The sequence below is a fragment of the Fonticula alba genome, assembly GCF_000388065.1.
Source record: "Fonticula alba strain ATCC 38817 unplaced genomic scaffold supercont2.8, whole genome shotgun sequence".
NCBI lineage: Eukaryota > Rotosphaerida > Fonticulaceae > Fonticula > Fonticula alba.
Genome location: NW_009242978.1, coordinates 1,833,610 through 1,854,246, shown reverse-complemented (window position 1 = coordinate 1,854,246; position 20,637 = coordinate 1,833,610). Strand labels below are relative to the sequence as shown.

The 20,637-nt window shown below is 65.5% G+C and overlaps 2 protein-coding genes across 2 annotated transcripts; both read left to right on the top strand.

The window, feature by feature from the left end:
- Positions 1–7,709: 7,709 nt before the first annotated feature.
- H696_05070 (hypothetical protein) lies at positions 7,710–9,954 on the top strand (the record flags this gene model as incomplete). Its single annotated transcript, XM_009498931.1, has 2 exons — positions 7,710–7,839; positions 8,072–9,954. The coding sequence occupies 2 exons, from the start codon at positions 7,710–7,712 to the stop codon at positions 9,952–9,954; spliced, it is 2,013 nt and encodes a 670-aa protein (XP_009497206.1).
- Positions 9,955–12,763: 2,809 nt separating this feature from the next.
- On the top strand, positions 12,764–20,565 carry H696_05069 (serine/threonine protein kinase; the record flags this gene model as incomplete). Its single annotated transcript, XM_009498930.1, has 8 exons — positions 12,764–14,021; positions 14,131–18,795; positions 18,885–18,991; positions 19,101–19,116; positions 19,189–19,215; positions 19,310–19,480; positions 19,566–19,623; positions 19,783–20,565. 8 exons carry the CDS (start codon positions 12,764–12,766, stop codon positions 20,483–20,485), a joined length of 7,005 nt encoding a protein of 2,334 aa, XP_009497205.1. The 3' UTR covers positions 20,486–20,565.
- Positions 20,566–20,637: the final 72 nt, after the last annotated feature.

Genomic DNA, 20,637 nt, shown 5'->3' with positions numbered 1-20,637 from the left:
ACTTCGTCAACCGCCGATGTGGCCCAAGCGGCCAGGAGTCTTTTTCTCACCTCTTTTTGCCTCCTCCCGGCGACATTCGCCTCTCCGCACTTTTTTCCACTTTTAATTCCCTTTTTCGCGTCACGCGGATTACGCATTCTGATAATTGAACGGTTATGTTCTGATAAGGGGTGGTTTTCCAACAGCGTTCGGCGCCGCTCTAGCGCATTCGCTCGCCGCGACTTCGGGATTTTGACAATCAGGCTAACAAAGCGTGACACTCTTAATGCCATGCCATTTCCATTCTACTGGAGCCCAATTGATTCTGATACACACGCACGCTCGCTGAGGCCCCTCCTCCCGCCACTTCAAAGCCCCAACAGCCACCCCTCCGCATACATTTTCCCCCGCCTAGGATCCCCATGCCCACACTCTCCGCTCCCACCTACCCCCTCCCACTTGCCACATCCTCGTAGCCCGCCTACTTCCCCGATGGTCCCGGATTCCGCAAACTGGTCACGCGGACGCCCCCGCATCTTCCCCTCCCACCGACTGGCCACCACCCCCGCCTCGGTCGGCCCCTCGTCGCTTCCCCTGCACCCCGGCCCCTGGCACACCTCACTCCCACCCGACACCACGCCCGTGCACACATGTCTGCCCCTGCACCCACTCATCGTACTTAGCGGCCATAGTGTGTCAGGAATACTCTCTCTCTCTCCCCCGGTCCTGCTTCTCCGACTAGCGTCTCTATCCGTCGTGCCTGACCTGCCGCGTATCGCCCATCGCTCAACACCTCGTGAGGCGGCGCACCACCCACAGACATACGCAGCAGCACGCTCCATTATCTCCACCGGCCCATGCTCACCACGATCGACGATGTCCTGGAACACGCATGCACTCGTCGCCTGGTCCCCCGGCTCTCCGGACGAATCTTCACGCGCGATAGGCAGCCGCTGCTGCTATATGCACGCTCGATGGGCTGTCAGCCTGCCAAAGATCCACCTCTGACAGTTCCCGGGCTCAGCGCCCTCCGCATCATCGACATCGAGCGCCATCCAAGCCGGCCCTGCACTCAAACTTCCGCGTGCCGGCCATCCTGCCGCCCAAAAAATACCCCAGCAGCCTGAGAGATACTGGCCGGCGGGGATGACACGCTCGGGTCGCCACTTCGCACGCTACTCCGATGTGCCAGTCCGAGTGCTTCGCCAGCGCGATTAGACAGGCACACCCAGTGCCTTGTGGCATCCAGACACACCCAGGCGTCGCTCTGATCCCCCGCCGGCGGAAACCGACATCGACCAAAAGCCGCGCCCCGCACCGACCTCGCTAAGTGGATCACCCGGGCCAGCGGTGTCGCCGGCGCAATCTTCCAACTAGCTTGCACCGTTTCATGGATGCCCATGAGGCAGTCTTCATCCTCGGTGCCACGATGTGCCCCCACCCGGAATTGCACCCTCCCGCGCTTTTCGCCACCGGCATGGAGCGGGCCCACGCATGGTTGTCACGCTGTCCATCTGTCCTGCCTGGCGGCGAGGCAACATTGGCCTGGGCGTTCGATTCCCCGGTCGGCATCCCCCCAATTGCAAAGCACAGGCGCCCACATCCCGGGCAATGCTCATCAGTCCACACATTGGACACCCCCCCGAGGGGCGCGACACAGGCCTTCTGCATACCCGATCTCCCTCTTCACGCCGAGTTCCGCCTTCGGCCAAGGCACCTCGTGCGGCGCAGGCCCGTATCCTGCTTCGGCTGGTCTGGGACACGGGCAGACTGGTTGCCCCGAGAAGCCCAGCCGTCTGCTCAGCGCTGCCTACGACAGCATGCCCCGCAGCTCGGGGTCCTTCGTTCTGCCTTCCGCGAGGCCACAGCCATCGGTCAGCACTGGTAGCCGCATTCTCTCGGTCCCGGCGCCTGCCTCACTGCCGCCTGGTGTTGAATAGATACCTCATGGGCCACGGCCGTGATCTTTGTCAAAAAAATGCGGGCTGCACTGCCCACCCGGGACATACGGCTCACTGGTGGCGAACCAATGCATGGGCTCCGACAAGCGCTTCTTCGAGGCTCCCTCGCCCTTGCAACGTAGAAATACTTGGCTACGATGTCTCCGCGGAGCCTCGCACCATGAGCCCCGGCGAGCACTCCGAGAGCACATGCTAACCCATGCCCCATAACCATAGCCCATCGACCCCTTGCTCGCGTGGTCTGTCCGGGTCCGCGGTCAACAGCGAAAGGGTCAATGTGGTCCCACTAGCACAAGGAATTCCCGGCCGCCCACAGCATCGAATTCAATGCTCTAAAGGTCTTTTGCCCCCGAGAAATGACGGTAGGTTAACGTGGGGCTGATGCCGTCCGCCTCGGACGCGTGCAGCAGCGACATGCTGGCTGGAGATACGCCCAAGGTCACGCCTCCAGCTTCCCGCATGCGGCGACAAGTTGGACCCGCCCTCTGCGCCATGACACATCAACCCCCTCCGGCCTTACCTTCACAAGTCCCACCTCCAAGGTAGAGCAGCTCATTGAAAAGATCCGCCCCCATCAACAATCTCCCTTTTCGAGCCGAGGTGTCCACATCTTCCAGCCGATAGCCCCTTCGGCCGATCCACAAGCTTGTAATCCGGAACTCGTTCCATATCCCCAATAAATAGCAACATACATCAGCCGATATCTCACTCCCCTTCCAGAACCGGCCTAGCGGCGATCGGACCCATGGCACTGCCTCGACACCAAGCAGTGGCGGTCGGGGATGCCCCAGATGGATCGGAGCTCCCACAGCCGCCCGACCACCCCAAGGGATATATCCTCCGGCTGATGTGTCACACGCCAGCTCCCCTTGGCAGGGTCGACCGAACGCCCTACAGCCCCTCTGTCCGTATGGAAGGCCCCTGGGAAGAAGCGCCGGCACAGGATCCACAGTTTCTCGGAATTCCCTCTGCGAGAGTCCCTCCAACACAAGGGCACTCCGTGCTCTTCATATATGACACTGCCTTGCTCCATCAGCGGAGACCATGCCGGTGGCATCCGCCCGCGAGCGCCACCAGTGGTCAGCATCCGGCAAGGACAAGGTCCCGGAGCGGCGGCTATGCGTCTCGTCCAGCGACGTCAAAAGCAAGTATGACATGAGAAGACCAAGGTGGGCAGGTGTACCGTCTCAGGCAGACACACTCTGGATGGCCACTCGACAAGCTCTGGCTGTACCTATGAATGCCCCTCTTCGCCACCTGGGAGCAATGAAGCGCATCCACCACTCCAGCGCCATTGTGGACATGGGAATGAATGTATGACAAGAAACCAAGGACACATAGAATGTCATATGGCCTCCATTTGCCGAGAGCCGCCGGCTCACCCACGAACTTGGGTCGACGATGGAGCCAGATGCTCCTTGTCTCGGCGGTTCTGACACGCGATCCATACGCTCCCCCTCATGGGGGCGACGCTGCTCGCCACGGGGCACCCAGCATCCTCCAGGGCTATCGCGCAGCCAAAAGCCGTCATTCATCTCCCACAGGCCGCTACTCAGGCTTGGCTGATGAGTGCAGTTCTTTCCACGCACGTCGCGCGCAGGCGCTCGGCCAGGCTCCCGCATCGAGGACGACAAGGAGAGCGAGGTCACTGGGGAAAGGAGCACGCCTGCAAACGCCACACCCAGCCCATGGCGGAGCCGATTGTCCCAAGATCAGCCACGATTCCTCACCTATTGGTACACACCATCACGACCTTCGCTCAGAGCCCGGCATGGTAATGGAGGAAGGCCGGGCCTCCAGCGGGGAGGAACCCCCTCCGGAGTGGCCACTGGAAAGGAGGCAACAGGTTCTCGGGACACACCTCAAAAATAATGGCTGCGCCTTTTAGCGGCTGCACAGCCAACGACCGGGAGTTCCTTCCACATCCTGACGCCCAGACCAAGCACCCGGCCCAATGGCATATCCACCCATGGGCGCACGAGGGGGGAACCAAGCCCAAGGGGCCTTGGCAATCGAGGCTTCTTGCGCCGAGGAGCAAAGTGCAAATATCTGACCCCAGCAAGGTGAACCCCCCGCCAGCAACACCCCAAGTCCGGTGGGGAACTCGGAGCCCCAAAAAAAGGCCGGGCCAGACAAGGGCGAGGAGAGGCGAAGAAAAAAAAACCCAGCCTCGGCCGCGTGGCACACAACAGAGACAGTATTCAAAAACGCACGCGGACCACTGCGCTGACCAGAAGTCTTCTCCCCGTTCAGCCAGTCTCGGCTTTGGCCGTTCTATGTTGTCTCCATTAAAAAGTTCACCCTTTTGCTGCCCGGGACAAAAAGGAAAAGACCTCTGTCCAAAGCGTTGGCATTTGGGGTGCCCAGGAAATCACGTAAGTACCCGGCTAGCCCCGGCGGCGGCGCCTGCTCTCCGACCCGCCTCCAGGCCCGGCGCCCTCCCTCTCTCCCTCGATCAAAAGGGGCTGCTCCTCTCGAGTCGCGCTGGCCGCGACCCGAAATCGCCTCTCACCACCCGGCTTTGGCCGGGTCCCGGACCATCCCGACCGCCATCCCGGCCATCTGTCGCGAGAGAACTGGCGGCTTGATTTGCGCGCTCAGCCCATAGGCAGGCACCCCGTCGCCCTTGTCGATGGGATCCCCCCAAGGGCACACGTCTGATGGTGTTAGGGGGGGGGGGCCGCGATCTTCGGCACTTGCTCCTCCCGGCCTCGATCCGCTTTTCTCTTCCCAGCACATCCGGCCCTCGCCCGGGGACCGAGCCCAGTTCGCCGGAGCAATGCCCGAAAAAAAAAAGATGCCTCATCCTGGATTGGGACAGTACCCTGTCCAGCAGGTCCTGGTTGCGGCTCGTATGGGCGACCGAATCCGACACCTCAAGACACGCCATCTTGGCGCCCGGCCTCGCACACTCGAAGGAGCATCGGCTTCACGAGGGGCAACTCCAGATGGCCCCTGGCGCCTGGCACCCCCCCTGCGGCCCACCGCACCGCAATCAAGCCTCCCGGCGAAAGGCACTGTCCGCGGGGGGACAGTGGCCCCGACCAATGGATCTTGCGAGGCGTGATACACTCGCACCACTCCGAAGAACCGCATCAGACGTCGGGAACCAGGCACCGCGCTCCCCCCGAGGGTCCACGAGGTCCATACTTTGTCCGATATGGCCTCGGCAGACTTGCCTTTTCCTCACGCACGCCCTTCTAAGGACCGACAGCACTCGGGGATCGCCTCCCGCGACTACCCTTCCACCATGGGGCTCCTATTCTTGGCAAACTGGCAGGCCCCCCCCCCCCCCCCCCTCGCCCCCTCTTCCACACCGCTACCCTCACCCCCGCCTCCCCCCACCCTCAAGGCCGGCCGAGATAAACTCGGTCCCATGATCCAGCGTTCCACCGGCCACTGCTACGTCACAGGCCCCACCTCCTGAGAGGCTCCATCCGCCCCAATTACTCGCGCAACCGAGGCACTGCCTGCAAATATCACGCACCGGGCATTTCCCCGTCCCGCTCACTCGCCATCTTCTTCCACTCATCCCCAGCCTCCGGATGGTCAATGGCACCGCACGTTTGCTCTCGACTCGAACACTCGTTTGCCCCCCGGCGCATACTTTGCCCAAAAAGAGGCCCTTGGATTGGGGGCATGGCTCCGGGGGGCACTTTCCCCTGGCGGCGCCTCCTGGTCCGCGTGGTGTCCTGCATCTCACCATCCAGCATGGTGCCATGCATCGTGTCCTGCAGGCAGGGGATGTCGTCATTCCCACGCCGGGCTTGATGCCTGCTAGAGGGGGGTCACTACCCCGCCCGAGATCCTGTCCCAGGTGAATGGCTTGCCCCCCCCCCCCCCCCGGTCTGCCCCCAATCCAAGGACCTCTTTTTGGGCAAAGTGATCCTCCGCTGGCCGGAGGCATGTCCTTTGGCTTGGCGTTGGCCACACGCCCAAGTTCCGGCGCGAGAAGCCAGCGGCTCTCCCTCTTCCAATGCGCGCCTACCTCACGCCGTTGCTCGGGCGCCGCCCTGCCCGTTCACCTTCCCGGCCCCGCCTCCCTGCTTCCGAGGTTGAATCTCGTCCCCCCTAATCCCTCACCGAGGTCTGTGATGGCCTGCGCCACCGGATGACCTTTCGAGCATAACGTCCATGAGCCTTCCCGGGTCGAGGGAGCACGCGAGGGGTTGCAGCGACTGTGCCGCATTCGCGCCCCCCCTCATTCCCCGTGGCGCGGCGCGTCGCGTCGCCTCTGGGCCACCTTGGCCATCGCCTCCCCCTCTCCTCGGTCCCCCGTGGCCCCAGCGTCTCTGACCCCATGCACCACTGGGAGGCACTTGAAGCATGAATCCCGCCTCCCCAATCCCTTGCCATGCCGTTGTTGACCCTCGAGCTCTCACTAAAGCCGGGCCCCTTGAGCCCGATATGTTTATTCCCCGGCCCCCGGGGACCCAAGCAAATGATTCCCCACCCGGCGGGCCTCGACAAAGGGGCTGTCACCCGCCCCGTCTTCGACCGGAGGCTCGGTCCCGCCCGGGACCCTTTGCCGGGCGTGGAGACGCGCATCTGGCCAAACCCATCACATCCCTTCCTCCGCCAAGATGGCATACTCCCAGATCATCGGTCAGTTCGTCTATACCCAGCCAACACCCGGGCCGGGCATTCCCCGCACCAGGGGAAAAGTACCCGCTCCTTCGGATGAAGGATCGCCGCAGTTCTCAATGTCAGAGGGCGCCCCAGCCTCGGGCGGGCCTCCTTGTGTCCACCGCGGGGGGGGGGCGGCCATCAGCCGGCAATCGGAAGCCGCCTCGGCAGCGCAAGTCGACACGGCGGACCCCATCTCCAACTCCCCGCGTACCAGTCGACCCTCGGGTGATATTCCACCAGCGATCTGAAGAAGGAGATCACGAATTCGGGAGCACCAGGGAGCGCCTTCGCGAAAATCTGCCACCCCGCCAGGGGATGCCTGTCCGAGCGGATCCGGCACGCCGGGCGCCCCCTGCCAAGGGCATTCCACCCGCGCCATGGGGCCCCCTGTTTCGTGTTTCCCGCCCCTCCAGCCGCCGATCACCCTCGGCCGTCCCCTCTCTGGGGTTCTCTCGGACCCGGGGGGGGAGCAGGATCACCACCTCTTCCCTGGGTCCAATTCATGTTTGGGCATTTTTGTCCACAACCGGCGTGCGTGCGCATGAGTCCGCGTGAACACCCCCGGAGCAACTGCCTGGCCCCTCTCAACAGCTAACAAAGAGCCTGGAAGATGTCCCACCTGCCGTCCCCTCGCCCGGGCCTCATGCTAGGCCTGAGTCTCGGGCAGGGCCCAGGGCCTCATGCTAGGCCTGAGTCTCGGGCAGGGCCCAGGGCCTCGGACCAGGCAACGCGCCTCCCCCTCCGCCCCCTCCCCTCGAGCCCTGGACACTCGATACCCATGCGCAACCTACCGCATGTGGTCGTCCCTGAGGCGGATCTACGCTCGCCCGACTGCCTGCTTGGTCTCGGTGGACCCCTCCGTGTACGCCCACCCCGGCCGCAGTGCAGCACCCCACACATTCACTTCCCTTCTGCCATCCACCATGCGGGCCACAGTCGTTGGTCTCCCCCCCCCCCAGCCAGAGGGGTATAAATGCCCCACTCGTGCCGATATTTCCGGCGCCCGACATGACCAAACACCCCCCGCCACCCCAGCCCCTGTCTTCGCCCATCCGCCGCCCACTGACCCCCCATCGAAGAGTGACACCCCGCCGCCCCAAGGTCCCCCTCCTTCTCCGACCAACGGTGCCCGTTGTGAACATGCTCCCCGCCACGCCCGGCTGGCGTCTCCTCTCGGCCCTCTTGCTCCTCCTGGCAAGCGGCGTCGTGGGCTTTGCCAGTGCCCAGGAGGACCTCACCCGCATCACGAGTGCCAGATGCAATGCCCCCGGTACGACGACCCACGCCCCATGGCCCCCCGATGTCCGCATGCACGCCTTCCACATGCACCCCGCCCCTTCCCTTGCATCCGCCTTGCTCCCTGGAGGCATGCCCCACGCCGCCTGACCGAGCATCCCCCTGCACTCTGTCCACTGCCCCCCCCCTCCTCTCCTGCCATGGACGGGCTTTGTGCCGGTGTTTCTTGCCCCCCCCCCCCCCCCTCCCCGCTGGACTGGCATCAGGCGAGGCCCTGAACCACGAGTATTGCTACCCGAGCCTGCGCCGGTGCCTCCGCGCCAAGTACGAATCCGGCGACCTCAAGTGCCTCCAGTACAGTAGCGCCTATCGCCTGGTCGATGGCTATGCCTTCCTGGATAAGGAGCTCCCCGACTTGGCGGTGTCCAGCGCGAAGCTCCTGCAAATTGGCCCGGCCCACTGCTGGAACGTGGTGCCCGGCAACCACAAGCAGTGTGCCGTCTGTCGGTTCCAAGCCGCCGGCGAGGGGTTCTGCCACCCGGAGCCCCTCGACCTGCCCGGCTGCCAGGTCCTTGCCCATCCCCACATCAATGAAGATTGCGCCCAGTGTGCCCCGGGGTACTGGCTGAATGCCGACCGGCGCTGTGTCAGTGCCTGCCCCACGGCCGACCATCTCCCCTGCGGCGACCACTGCATCCCCCGGCGCCTGGTGCCCGAGGGCTTCGACTGCGCGGCCTGGCCCATGTCCCGCCACGCGGCCCCCACCGACGAGGTGTTCGCCCGCCCGGAGTATGGCCATCTGCTGAAGTGCAGCCGCCCCGGCGTGTGCTTCCAGTGTCATGACTCGTGCGACGAGTGCGCCGGCCCCGGAGCCAAGGATTGCACCCGGTGCCCGGCCGGGCGCTTCCTCCTGGCACACAGCACCAAGGCCTTCGCCGCCCAGGGCCAGCCCGTCCACACGGGCGCCTGTGTCCGGGGCTACGGTGCCCACGGCGACCCCGAAGCCGAGCCCCAATGCCCGGCCACCACGGTGGACAATGGAGCCGGCACATGCCTCGCCTGCCCGCGCAATTGCCTCCACTGTGACCCGACCAATCCGGCCCGGTGTCTTTCCTGCCTGCGGGGCTTTTTCGCCCATCCCGACGGCTCCTGTGGTCACACCTGCCCCCCCCAGACGACCAAGGATTCCCTGGCCGGCCGGTGTTCCCCCTGCCTGGATCCCAAGTGCGAGCGGTGTGCCCACGAAGACCCGAGCATCTGCCTCAGCTGCAAGACCCCCAACCATGTGCTCCATCAAAATGCCTGCCGCACCACCTGCCCCGGGGCCACCTACAATCGCTTCGGCATTTGCTCCCCCTGCGATGTGGACTGTGCCCTGTGCACCGACAAGTACACCTGCTACCGGTGCTACCCCTCCTTCATCCTCGGAGCCGATGAGTGCTACTCGCCCTGCGGCTCCGGCACCACGTGGGACTTCGACCCGCTGCCGGCCCAGCAACAGTGCCAGCCCTGCCACGAAAACTGCGCCCAATGCCACCTGTACACCGACAACTGCACCGTCTGCCGGGACGGCATGCTGCTGGTCCTGCCGCGCGAGAAGAAGCAGCGCCAGTACTGCGTGGCCCACTGCCCGGAGGGCTTCTACCAAGTCGGCAAGCAGTGCCTGCCCTGCCTGGACCCGGGCTGCGCCACCTGCACCAATGCCACCAACTGCACCGCCTGCAAGTTCGCCCACGCCCTCTTCGGCGACAGCGAGTGCTTCACCACCTGCCCGGAGGGCTTCTACAAGTATGCCAAGGCTTGCCTCCCCTGTGGCGGCGGCTGCGGCACCTGCTACAACGGCCTGGGCATCGGCTGCATGCAGTGCACCGCCAGCCCCAACCACATCCCCCGGGTCAAGCAGCTGGACCCGGCCAGCTCCTTCGATATCACCCCGGCCGCCCGGTGCACGGCCGATGCCCTCACCCAGCCCGGCTGGGGGCTCTTCTACCAGACCCAGAAGGACCGCTTTGCCGTGCCGTGCCCGGACCATTGCCTCCACTGCTTTGTCAAACACCCCCACCACCCGGAGCAGCGTGCCCTCCAGTGTGTGGCCTGTGCCCCGGGGTACACTCTCTCGGCGGATGGCCTGATGTGCGAGGCTGACTGATATCGCCACTCCGCCTCCCGCCCCCCTCCCCCCCGGGGAAAGCCCCCCCCTCCCAAAGACACAACCAGTTACATCGGGGGAGTCGCCTCCGGAGGGGGGCAATTCATGTGAGCGGTCTCCGGCCAGGCAGGGCCGGCGGCCAGCACATCGTGCTCGCGTGTCCGTGGCGGGCTCTTGCCCGGATACATTGCGTGGAAATACACCCCTCTTTCTCTCCTGCCACAGAAGCAGCAGCCCAGTCGCGTCTCTGGCGCGATTGGCGGCACATACGCGTGGTTATGGTGCAGGGCCTCTATCGTGTGTCCCAATGGCATTAGCCTTGGTCGAGGTTTATGCCCGTGTGCCCCCGTTGAAAGGGGGACCATTGGAGCGTGCTCCTGCGGGATGATGGGGCCAGTGGGGCCCATGCTTTGGTCCGGTGCACGGTGCCTTGCGCGGTTACCCCGGCCGGGATGCCAAGCGGGCTACATCGGCCTGAATGAAAAAAAAAAGATTGTGGATGGGGGCGAAAAGGGAACGACCACTCGCGTCGCCCTGTGGCCAGGCATGAGAATCGCCAGAGTCCAGACAGAGATCTCCTGGCGGCACCCCCCAAGTTGGGATCTCCCCGCGCTGGTACATACCAGCTGACCGTTGAACAGGGGAACACGCTTCTCCAAGGGAGCCCATCGCAGGGGAACCGGGGCCTGATCCACCGTGTGCCAGTGGACCAGTCGACCGTACAGCCAGGAAGAGGTGCATCGACGAAGCGCAGCAGCTCGAAAGTAAAGTATTTGGACATTTCCGCGGACAGTCCATGTCCGCCCGGCCCGGCGGCCTGGCGCCCCGCTAGTCACAGTACCATCCCACATCATCGCTTCCCGCCTCCGAGGAAGACACTCACCGGTGCTGAGTGACCACTTCCTTCGGAGGCGCCCTCCCATACGAGGTCCAGGCCGTCCTGGCTCCTGCGACCAGGCAGGAATCCCGCCTTGCCCCGGTTATTTCGAGCACGGCCCGACATGGCCATCCTGCCCGAAGGCACATCCATCATCCGAACGAGGGGCCCCCCAATGAACCTCCCATCGCATGTCCCTCCAAGCATGCGGAAAGAACTCGCGGAGGGACCATGACCACCGACCATCGACGTGCCAGACTCCAACTCCCCCCCTTGGTCCGAGGACCATCCTCGGCTTGTTGTCCGCGTTCCGGTGGGCAGGACCGGAGAGGGGCCTGGAGACCCGTCGGTCGGGGCCATGGGGCAATAATATAGATGAGGCCCCCCGCCGGACCTAATCGACTTCCCCGAGCCGCGATCCCCACATCATCCGTGGGTGTTGGCCGCCAGGCATGGACATGTTCAGCCCACGAGCAGCATGCCGGTGGACCACGGCAGCTACAGCTTCCCGGGCCCGTAAGGGCCTGACCCAGACCCTGGCCTCTCTCGGCAATATCGGCCCTGTCCGCCGGCCGAGCCGTCTCCTTGCAGCCTGGCGGATTTCGACCCACCCCTGGCCCCCTTCGACTGCATGCTGCCTGGGCCATGGTTGGCATCACGCCGAGCGTTGGAGCACTGGTGGGCGTACGGGTGTCCCCCGGATGGATCCCGGTTCTCTGGTTCCGAGCCCGCGCCGGCCCCATTGGACGGATCATCAGCCGGTCTGGCGGCCCATGCTGGACATGGACTCCGCCCCGCTTCCTCTTCCCGTCTCCAGTAATGGCGCTATTGGCCTGTCGGCTCGGCCGACCAGTAATCCCTCCCCATGTATAATCATGCGGCAAGGGCGCATACATCTGCCTGCACGAGGCCCGTCCTTCCGAGGGTCAGCCACAGTAGCCGGGCACCATGTGCTTCGTGCGACAGAGCGCCTCCGCTGCCCGCCATGATGGCACACTCACCGCCAGTTGGTGATCTGCCGCCACCCGGCGGAAAGCTCCGACCAATCATCCCCTCCCAGCCCGGCCAACATCACGAACACCATACCTCTGCTCTCCCGGGAGTCCGGTCCTTTGCCGGCCATCCAAGCGCAGGACCCTTTCGGGCGCCCCCCTCTCTCATGATCCCGTCCCCGGCGCTCATATTGGGTCCATGCATTTCGAGCCACAGCCAACATCTTGCACGGCACCCGGGACCGCCCATGCCCCCGAGGGGAGCCGCCACCATCCGGGACGGCCGGTTGGCGCCACATGGGTGCCGGCCCGGAAGGCATCCCAAGCTGACGCCTTGAGGGCCGCGGTTCTCGACGCGCAGCGCTGGCCTCAACCCGAGGGGCATTCACTTTCCGGGCAGGGGATGGGGGGGGGGGGGGGGGCAGCGAACATGGCCCGGCAAGGCCCGCCATTCAGATGCCTTTTCTCCTGGTGTTCCTCCCGCGGGAGAGGCTGCAACGACCCCCCCGCCTCCTCCCCCCGTGCTCCCCCCAGACGAGGACCTCGCAACCCGGCATGATCCGGACGCTCCCCGCGCCCTGCCCGACCGCCGCCTGGCCATAATGTGCCCCCAAGGCCCGAGGGTTGGCACTCGAGCGAGGCGTGGCAGCGGCCGGGACAATGCAGTTGGCACCTGGGGCGTGGCCCCCCCCCCCGCCCCGCCCCGCCCCGCCCCTGGTCGGCCGGCATCAACTGATGGGGTCTCGTCGGATGGGGATTCCACATGCATCGGGGCCCCTTGGCGGGGAGAAGTAACAAACGAACACGATCGCCGCAGGTTCCCCTCCAAAAGGATGGCTCGGCCCGGGTCCCACGCCCTGGTCAACTCCGACAAGCACACCCCCCCCCCCTCCCCCCACCCATCCTCCCTCAGACCGTTTGCTCGCCCGCCAAAAGCCACATGTCGCTCTGGACGTTGCTCCTGGCGGTGCTTGCACTCCTCAGCCCGCTGTGGGCCGGGTCCACAGCCGATGTGGACCTTCCGGACACCTTTCTCGTGGAAAGCCCCCACCAGATGGACCCCCTGCCGGCCCACAACTTCGGCCGCATGTACTCCCCGGGATCCATTGTCCAATACGTCTTTGACAACCGAGCAGCCAACTTCTACCCGCAGCGCACCGAGCAGGGCCTATTCCCCTCCCTGCGCCTCGGGTCCTTCTTCTCCCGACAAAGCGACCTATCCTTCACCCTCTTCAATATCCCCGAAACGGCCGTCCCCACGCTCATGGCCCTCCCTACGCCGGAGCTTCAGCAGCCGATGTTTGCCTGGCAAGACAGACAACTTGTCTACCTGACCTGGCAACATAACAATCACCCCTACTCCTTCGACGGGAACATCCAACCAGTTATCCTCGCGGTGGATGTTATCGCACCGACGGTGGCCCGGATCCTGGTCGATCATGAGGGCGCCGCGGTCCTCCTGCACTTCGAGAACAACATCTTCTCCTCGTCCAAGTTGGCCGTTGAGCCGAGGAGTGCGACCGCCGGTCTTCCCGGGAATCTCTTCCTAGCCACGCCCTCTTCTTGGTATTGGCTGCAAGAGGGCGCCCGATCGCGAGCCACCTCGACCAGCCAGCCAATCCTCGACATGGCTGCCACGCGCTTCCTGACGGCCGACCCGGATCGCATGGATCTGGTCATTGTCACGCCCGGCGAGCTGCAGATCTACATTGGCCTGGGTCCCAACAACACCTGGCTCGACCTCCTCACCAGTCCCCTGTCCGAGGCCCAAGACCACCTCCTCCTCCACATGGTCCCCCGTGTGCCGCACATCACCCTCCCCACCGGGTACTTGCATCTGGTCCACCAATCCACGAAAGCCCTCTGGCGCGTGAACTACCACCCCACGCGGCTTCTGTGGCAGCGTGTTCGAGCTCCGGGCCACTTCAATCCCCTGCAGTCCGCCATGCTGCCCGTGTCGATGGCCAATGCCCGCGCACATCCCCCCGAACTGTGGCTGGCCCATCAACATGTGCGCGTGTTCCCCACCGGCCCATTGTTCGGGTGCACCGGGGCCGACCCCTCGATCGTGTGCGACCCGGCCACCGGCTCGTGGAAATGCGCCCCCGGTCGGGTGTACGCGCCCTTGGCTTCGCCGATGGAGCTTTGTGCCGCGTGCGCCGATGGATTCCACGCGGTGGCCCTTTCTCCATACCGATGTACACCCATGTTTCCTGCCCCCGTCCCCCTGCCCCTGGCATTGCTCCCCCCCTCCCACCGCCACCAACATCACGCTACTCACACGACCATGCCTCGACCATTGCCCAGATGACTGCCGGCCCTGCCCCGGAGACCACTGTCGAGCCTGTGTGGCCGGGGTGTGCACCGCTTGCATGGATGGCTACCTGCTCCGTCGGACCCTGGTAAATGGCGCCCCCTCTGCCCAATGCGTGAGCATCTGCGGCCCGGGCTATCAACCGGCGCAGGCCGAGTGCCAGCCCGATCCTCCCCCCTCCCGGCCCCATATGCCCCTGACACGGATCTCCCAGCAGGCCGACAAAAACATCGCGGCTCTCACTCCAACTCGCATGTTCCACCGAGACGGCCGGCTCTACCTTTCCCGTGATTCGCTGTCGGCCCGGGAGCCCGGTGGCATGTTGGCCATCTTGCAAACCGGCACCTTTGCCATGGTCGATGTCCGGAGCCTGGCCAGTGACCTGACAGCTCCGCTGCAGGTCCACCCGCTGGAGCGACTTCCCAGCGTCTCTTCCGTCCGGCAGATGTTCGAGCTTGGCCCACTGCGCCAGGGCGATACCATCCGCCTGGTGTTGCTCATTGTGCTTTCCGGCCAGCAGTCCCAGATCACCTTCGAGTGCCACCTTCCGCTTCATGGCGAGGAGGATGAATGCCCCGCTTTGCACTCCCCACTGGCGACTCCGGCCTCGTCCCTTTCCACCCAAGCCCTTGGCAATCGCATCTCGCCGACGGTCGTTTCCTATGATGGTCCCTTTCACGAGCTCCGCCCAGACGGCAGCCTCATCAAAGTGGAGGGCATCCTGACAGCCGATCAAAGGACCTCCGCCGCCATGGCCATCCACACCAACCCGGCCACCGGTCAGCCCGTCTCGTGGGTTTATCAGTACATCCAAAATGCCGGCTTCGTTGCTCATCCCTGGGACCTGGTGAGTTTCGGCGATGCACGCACCTCCACCAAGGACTGGCAGCACATCCAGACCCACAATCCCCCGAACGTCATGCCACTTGCCCCGGCGGTGTCCCGGCACCCGGTGGGCACCCGGTCCGGGACCTCGACCAGCAGCACATCCCCGCGCCAGCAGCCCGCTCCTCCGGCTGGGCGCCCGGCCGCACACTCCAGCACATGGCCCATCCACATGCTCAACTCCGGCATTGTGCCATCCATTTTTTGGCGCCCCATGGCATTGGCCTCCGGTTCCCGACCGCATCACCTGCCCCAGTATGATCTTCTGCTGACGGGCATCGCCCTGATCAACACCGTGCCCCATTGGCTTGTCATCCATTATCCACTCGGCATGGAGCCCCAACAGCGCACTCGGCAAATCGCCGGGTCCCCCAGCAGCCGCGGCCCCCTCCCCCTGAACAAATCCACTGCCCCTTCGACTGTCTTCCATGCGCAGGCCCTCCACCTGCAGGGGTATCCCGAATACCCCAGTGCCTTAGTGGTGTTGCACCGCGACTTCTTCGGCGTCCTTCTGCTACATTGTCCCCTGGGCCACGCCGTCTGCCAGCTGGGGCCTTCACACATGTCCACCTACCCGGCCGGCCTGTCGGTCACCGAACATACCTTCATCACCGCGGCTCAACTTCCCCAGTCGGGCTCTCTCTCGGATGGCCAGCCCGCCGCCGCCGCTTTCCTCATCGTGTCACGCTCCAATCCGTCCAGCACCTTCCTGCTGCAGGTGGCCCCGGAGGCATGTCCCCTGGGCACATATGCCCCCGAGTGTGGCCCCTGCCATGAAGACTGCCAAGCATGCCACGGCCCCCTGGCCACCGACTGCTCCCAGCCCGGGTGCAACTTCTTCCTGCCCGCCGACCCGGCCACATGTCTCCCCGTCTGCCCGCCTGGCCTCCATCGCCACGCCTCCGGGGCATGCCTTTGCCGTGCCGACTGTGCTGCCTGTTCGGCCCCCGAAGTCGGGGAGTCGGTCCTCTGCACGGCCTGCCCCTCCGGCATGGCACTCGATCCCTCGGACCCGGCCCCCGACCGATGCCTGGCCTGCCACAGCACCTGTAGCCAGTGCGCGGCCCCGGGCAGCCCGACTGCCTGCCTGGCCTGCTCCGACGACCGGGCATATCGCCAGCCCAATGGCTCATGTGCTCCCGCGGCCGAATGCCCCCCCGGGTATTGGCCACACGAGCATGCCCGTGCATGCGAGCCCTGCCCGGCCGGGTGTAGCACCTGTGCGGATGCCTTCCGTTGCACGGCCTGCCGCCAGGGCTTCCTCCTGGAGGCCACCATGGGCGTCTGCTTCGAATGCGTGCCCGGGTGTGCCTCCTGCGATTCCCAGCCCAACAGGTGTCTCTCTTGCCAGCCGGGGCTGCTCCTGCTGCCGGACTCCGGCACATGTGTTTCCACCTGCCCGGCCAGCACGGCCCCCAATGCGACGGCCACCGCCTGCCACGCCTGCCACGCATCTTGCGCCACATGCACGCATCCCGGCAGCCCGATCGCCTGCCTGACCTGCCCCGGCGCCACGGCCCTCCAGCCCGATGGCCGGACATGTGCCACCGATTGTCCCATGGGCTTCCGCCTGGCGGATGGCCGCTGTGTCCCCTGCGACAGCGGCTGCATTGCCTGCTCCACACCCGGCACCTGTGACCAGTGTGATGCCCGGCGCTTTGACGCCGGCGACGGGTCTTGCTCGGTGTGCCACTCGGCCTGCCTCACCTGCACATCGGCCAGTGCGTGTACTGCCTGCCAGCCGGGGCTGGTCTTCCTGTCGCCGGATGCCCTGCTCGACTCTCTGTGCACAAGCACTTGCGACCCGGGGGACTTCCCCGGGCCCGGCCGCTGTCATGCCTGCCACCGGTCCTGTGCCCTGTGTTCCGGAGCCCCCGACGCCTGCGAGGTGTGTGCTCCCGGATTCCACCGGCCTCCTGGCTGGCTTTCGGGCGCCGGCCCGTGCATGGCCTGCCCCGCGGGGTGCACATCCTGCACCTCGAGCATGTGCCTCTCCTGCGAGGGGCACCTCTTCCTGACGCATGACGGTCGGTGCGTGGCCTCCTGCCCGGCCGGGGCATTCGGGCAACCGGCCCTGGCCGCCTGCCAGCCGTGTGATGCCACATGCGCCGACTGCGCCGGGCCATCGGCCGACGAATGCACCGCCTGCATCCCCGGCCTCGAGCAGGTCCCCCGGCCGGGTGGCCTGCTTGCATGTGAGTCTCCCTGCCTGGAGGGCCATTTCCGGGATGACTCCTCCATGGCATGTCTCCCCTGCCATGAGGCCTGTGCCGAGTGCAATGGGCCCACCGATGAGAACTGCTGGCGGTGTCAGGACCACCTCCTCCAGGGGAGCACCTGTGTCCAAGAATGCGCCCCCCAGCACGTCCCCATGGCCGGTCGCTGCCTTCCGTGCCATGTCTCCTGCCACCAGTGCACCGGCATCCGAAGCACCGACTGCACCGGCACCTGCCGGTCGGATTTGCTGGCCCTCCCGGCCGGGCAGGGGCCCATGCGTTGTGTGTCCGCCTGCCCGGCCGGCCACCGGACCACCGAGGATGGCTGTGTTGCGTGCGGGGATAACTGCACCACCTGCCCGGTGTCTGCCGATGTCTGTGCCCAATGCAACCGCGGCTGGTTCTTGTTCCCGGCCGACACGTGTGACAGCCCCTGCCCGGAGGGCACCTCGCCCTGGGGCGGCCTTTGTTCCCCCTGCCACGGCTCCTGTGCCACATGCTACGGCCCCGATCCCGGGCACTGTCTCACTTGCCATGCCGATGAGTCGGTCATGCTTGACCACCGGTGCCTGGCATCCTGCCCGGAGGGCTTTTTCCCGGACCACGGCCAGTGTGCCCCTTGCCACACGGCCTGCGCCGCCTGCCACGGGCCCGATGCTCACCAATGCACCGCCTGCAAGTCCGGCCATCCGCTGACCCTGCGCGGAACATGCGAGCCAGCCTGCCCGGCGGGCCAGTTTGCCATCGATGCCGGCCCCGACCAACGCCTCTGCCAGCCCTGCCACGAGGGGTGTCTCATGTGCGACGGCCCGACCGCTGGCCATTGCACCGCCTGCCGGGAGGGGCAGCTCCTGGAGCAGACCCGCTGCACGGAAGCCTGCTCGGAGGGCCATTTCCCCTGTCCCGATGTCCGCAGGTGCCTTGCCTGCCCGCCCGACTGCACCAGCTGCTTCCATGATGCCGCATCTCCGGACACCTGTGCGGCTCGTTGTACCGCCTGCCGGGCGGGGCTCATGCTGTCTCTGGTGACCGAGCAATGTCAGGACACCTGCCCCCCCGGGGAAGTGTTTGATGTTAGCCCGATTGCCCCCCAGGCCACGTGTGCCCGGTGCGCGCCCCGGTGTGCCACTTGCCATCCATCTCCGGACCATTGCACGGCCTGTGCAAACGAGGATGACTGGCTGCAGGTGGCCACCGGCGAATGTTTGCCCGCCTGTCCGGCGGTCCAGTACGCCTCGCACTTCGGCCAGCGCGTTTGCCTCCCCTGCCCGGCGGAGTGCGAACAATGCACGGTCTCCGCCATGCACCCCGGCTGCCAGGCGGACGCCCATGGCCTGCTCGTCTGCCGGGAGGCCGATTCCTGCGACCGGTGTGCACCGAACTCCCTCCTGCTGCAGGGCAATGCCTGCGTCTCCAAATGCCCCGCCGGGTTCTTCGACCACTGGGACGCCCCGGTCCCCGCGTGCGGCCCCTGCCACTCCTCGTGCCTCGGCGAGTGCTTCGGCCCAAGCCGGGACGAGTGCACCAACCCCCGACCCGCGGTCGATCATCGACTTGGTATGTCCCCCGCCCTCCTCCCATCTTCCGGTGCCATGGCCCATCACTGATCGACGCGCCCCCCCCCCCCCCCCCCGTGTCGCCCGAAGCCCTGGGACTGGGCGTTGGGCTGGGACTGTTGCTGCTGCTGCTTCTCCTGGCCCTGGCCATTTGTTTGTTGTGGCGCTTGCGTCGAGCCCCGGCCCCGAAACCTTCCGTGCGCATGCCCCCGCCCCGGCCTTTTCCGAGCCTCGCCCTGCCCTTCGCCCCCATCTTCCGTCATTGACCGCACTCCTTTCCTCCTTCATCCCGTGCTGGCCTTTCAGGATGACCCAGATGAGAGTGCGTACCCATGGCCGAGCTTTGAGAGCCCGTTCCCCCTGGCCATCCCCGTGACTGACCCCCGGATTTCAGATTCAACGGTCCTCAACACGCTTGTCGGTACGCCAGCCGTCGGACATGCCCCCCTCCCCCCCCCTCCCCTCGGCCTCGCCCTTTGCCTGACTGACATGTCCTGTCGTGGGGTGGCGGAAAGAACTTTCCCTCCCGGGCGCCATCCAGGTGGACCTGGGGATGGACTTCACCCCGATCGACACGGCCCTCGGCACCGGCGCCCAGGCCACTGTCTTTGCCGCGCGAGCCGTCGGTGCTGGGATCTCCGCGCGCCTCAATTGCCCGGATATCGTGGCCATCAAGCAGCTAAAGGGTATGCTTCGTCATGTGGTCCCGCTATGTGGCCTCCGCTCGGAATGGCTGACTCCCCCGCTGCCTCCCTCTGTTCCCTCCCCAAGCGACCACAATGACCCCCCGCCATGTTGCTCTGTTCCAAAACGAAATCGCCCTCATGTGGTACATGCCCCTCTCCTCTCTCTCTCTCTCTCTCTCTTTCGCCCACTCTCCTGCTATCTGCGCACATGGGGCCCTTGTCTGCCGCACACACACACACACACACAGGGAACACAAAGAGCCCAAAGAACACAAAGGCCACTCACACATCCATTCGCACAGGCTGCTCCGCCACCAGGATCACATCGTCCAGCTGTTCGGCTACAGCGAGTCCCCGCCCGGCATCGTCATGGAGCGCTTCCACTCCGACTTGGGCGTCCTCCTCCACTCGGAGGTCGAGTTGTCCCTGCACACTCGACTGGATTTGGCTCTGCAATGGGCCACCGGCTTGGAGGCCATGCATGGCCATGGTGTCGCCCATTGCGACTTGAAGCCGGCCAATGTCTTTGTCAGCCCCGATGGCAGTGCTTGGCGAGCGGCGCTCGGGGATTTCGGCACCAGTCGCAATCTCTCCGACAGCCGGTCCTCGGCCCTGGTGTCCCATGCACCCGAGCTGAATGCCATGACTGCGCGCTATGCGGCGCCCGAGGTTTTGGTCGCCTTCCAGCGCCGACGCCCTGTCGAGGCAAACCTCTATCTTCCGGCTGACATATATGCCGCTGCCCTCCTGCTTTGGGAGACAATCGCCCGCCGGGTTCCCTGGGAGGATGGCTCCTTCATGAGCATCGCCGAAAGTGTGACCGCCGGCCGGCGCCCGGAGCTCCACCACGCCGCCGACCCTGTCACCCGGGTGAGCCCGTCTCTCGGCCAGAATCTGCTCGACACCTTGCCCCTGCTGTGGGCCCCCGAAGCACCGGCAAGACCACCGGCTGCCAGCCTTCGCCACCTGGCTGCCACCCTGGTGACCATGCTCCCTGACCAGTGAATCGACCCCCCCCCCTTGACATCCCTCCCGAGCCGGGGCCTCACTCACCTCGACGAAATACAAGTCACCAGCAATGTCCACTGTCCCGCGAGCGTGCCCGGCGTCCGCAGCCGGCATCCCCCTGGGCGTGGCTCGGCCGCGAGGGGAGGGGT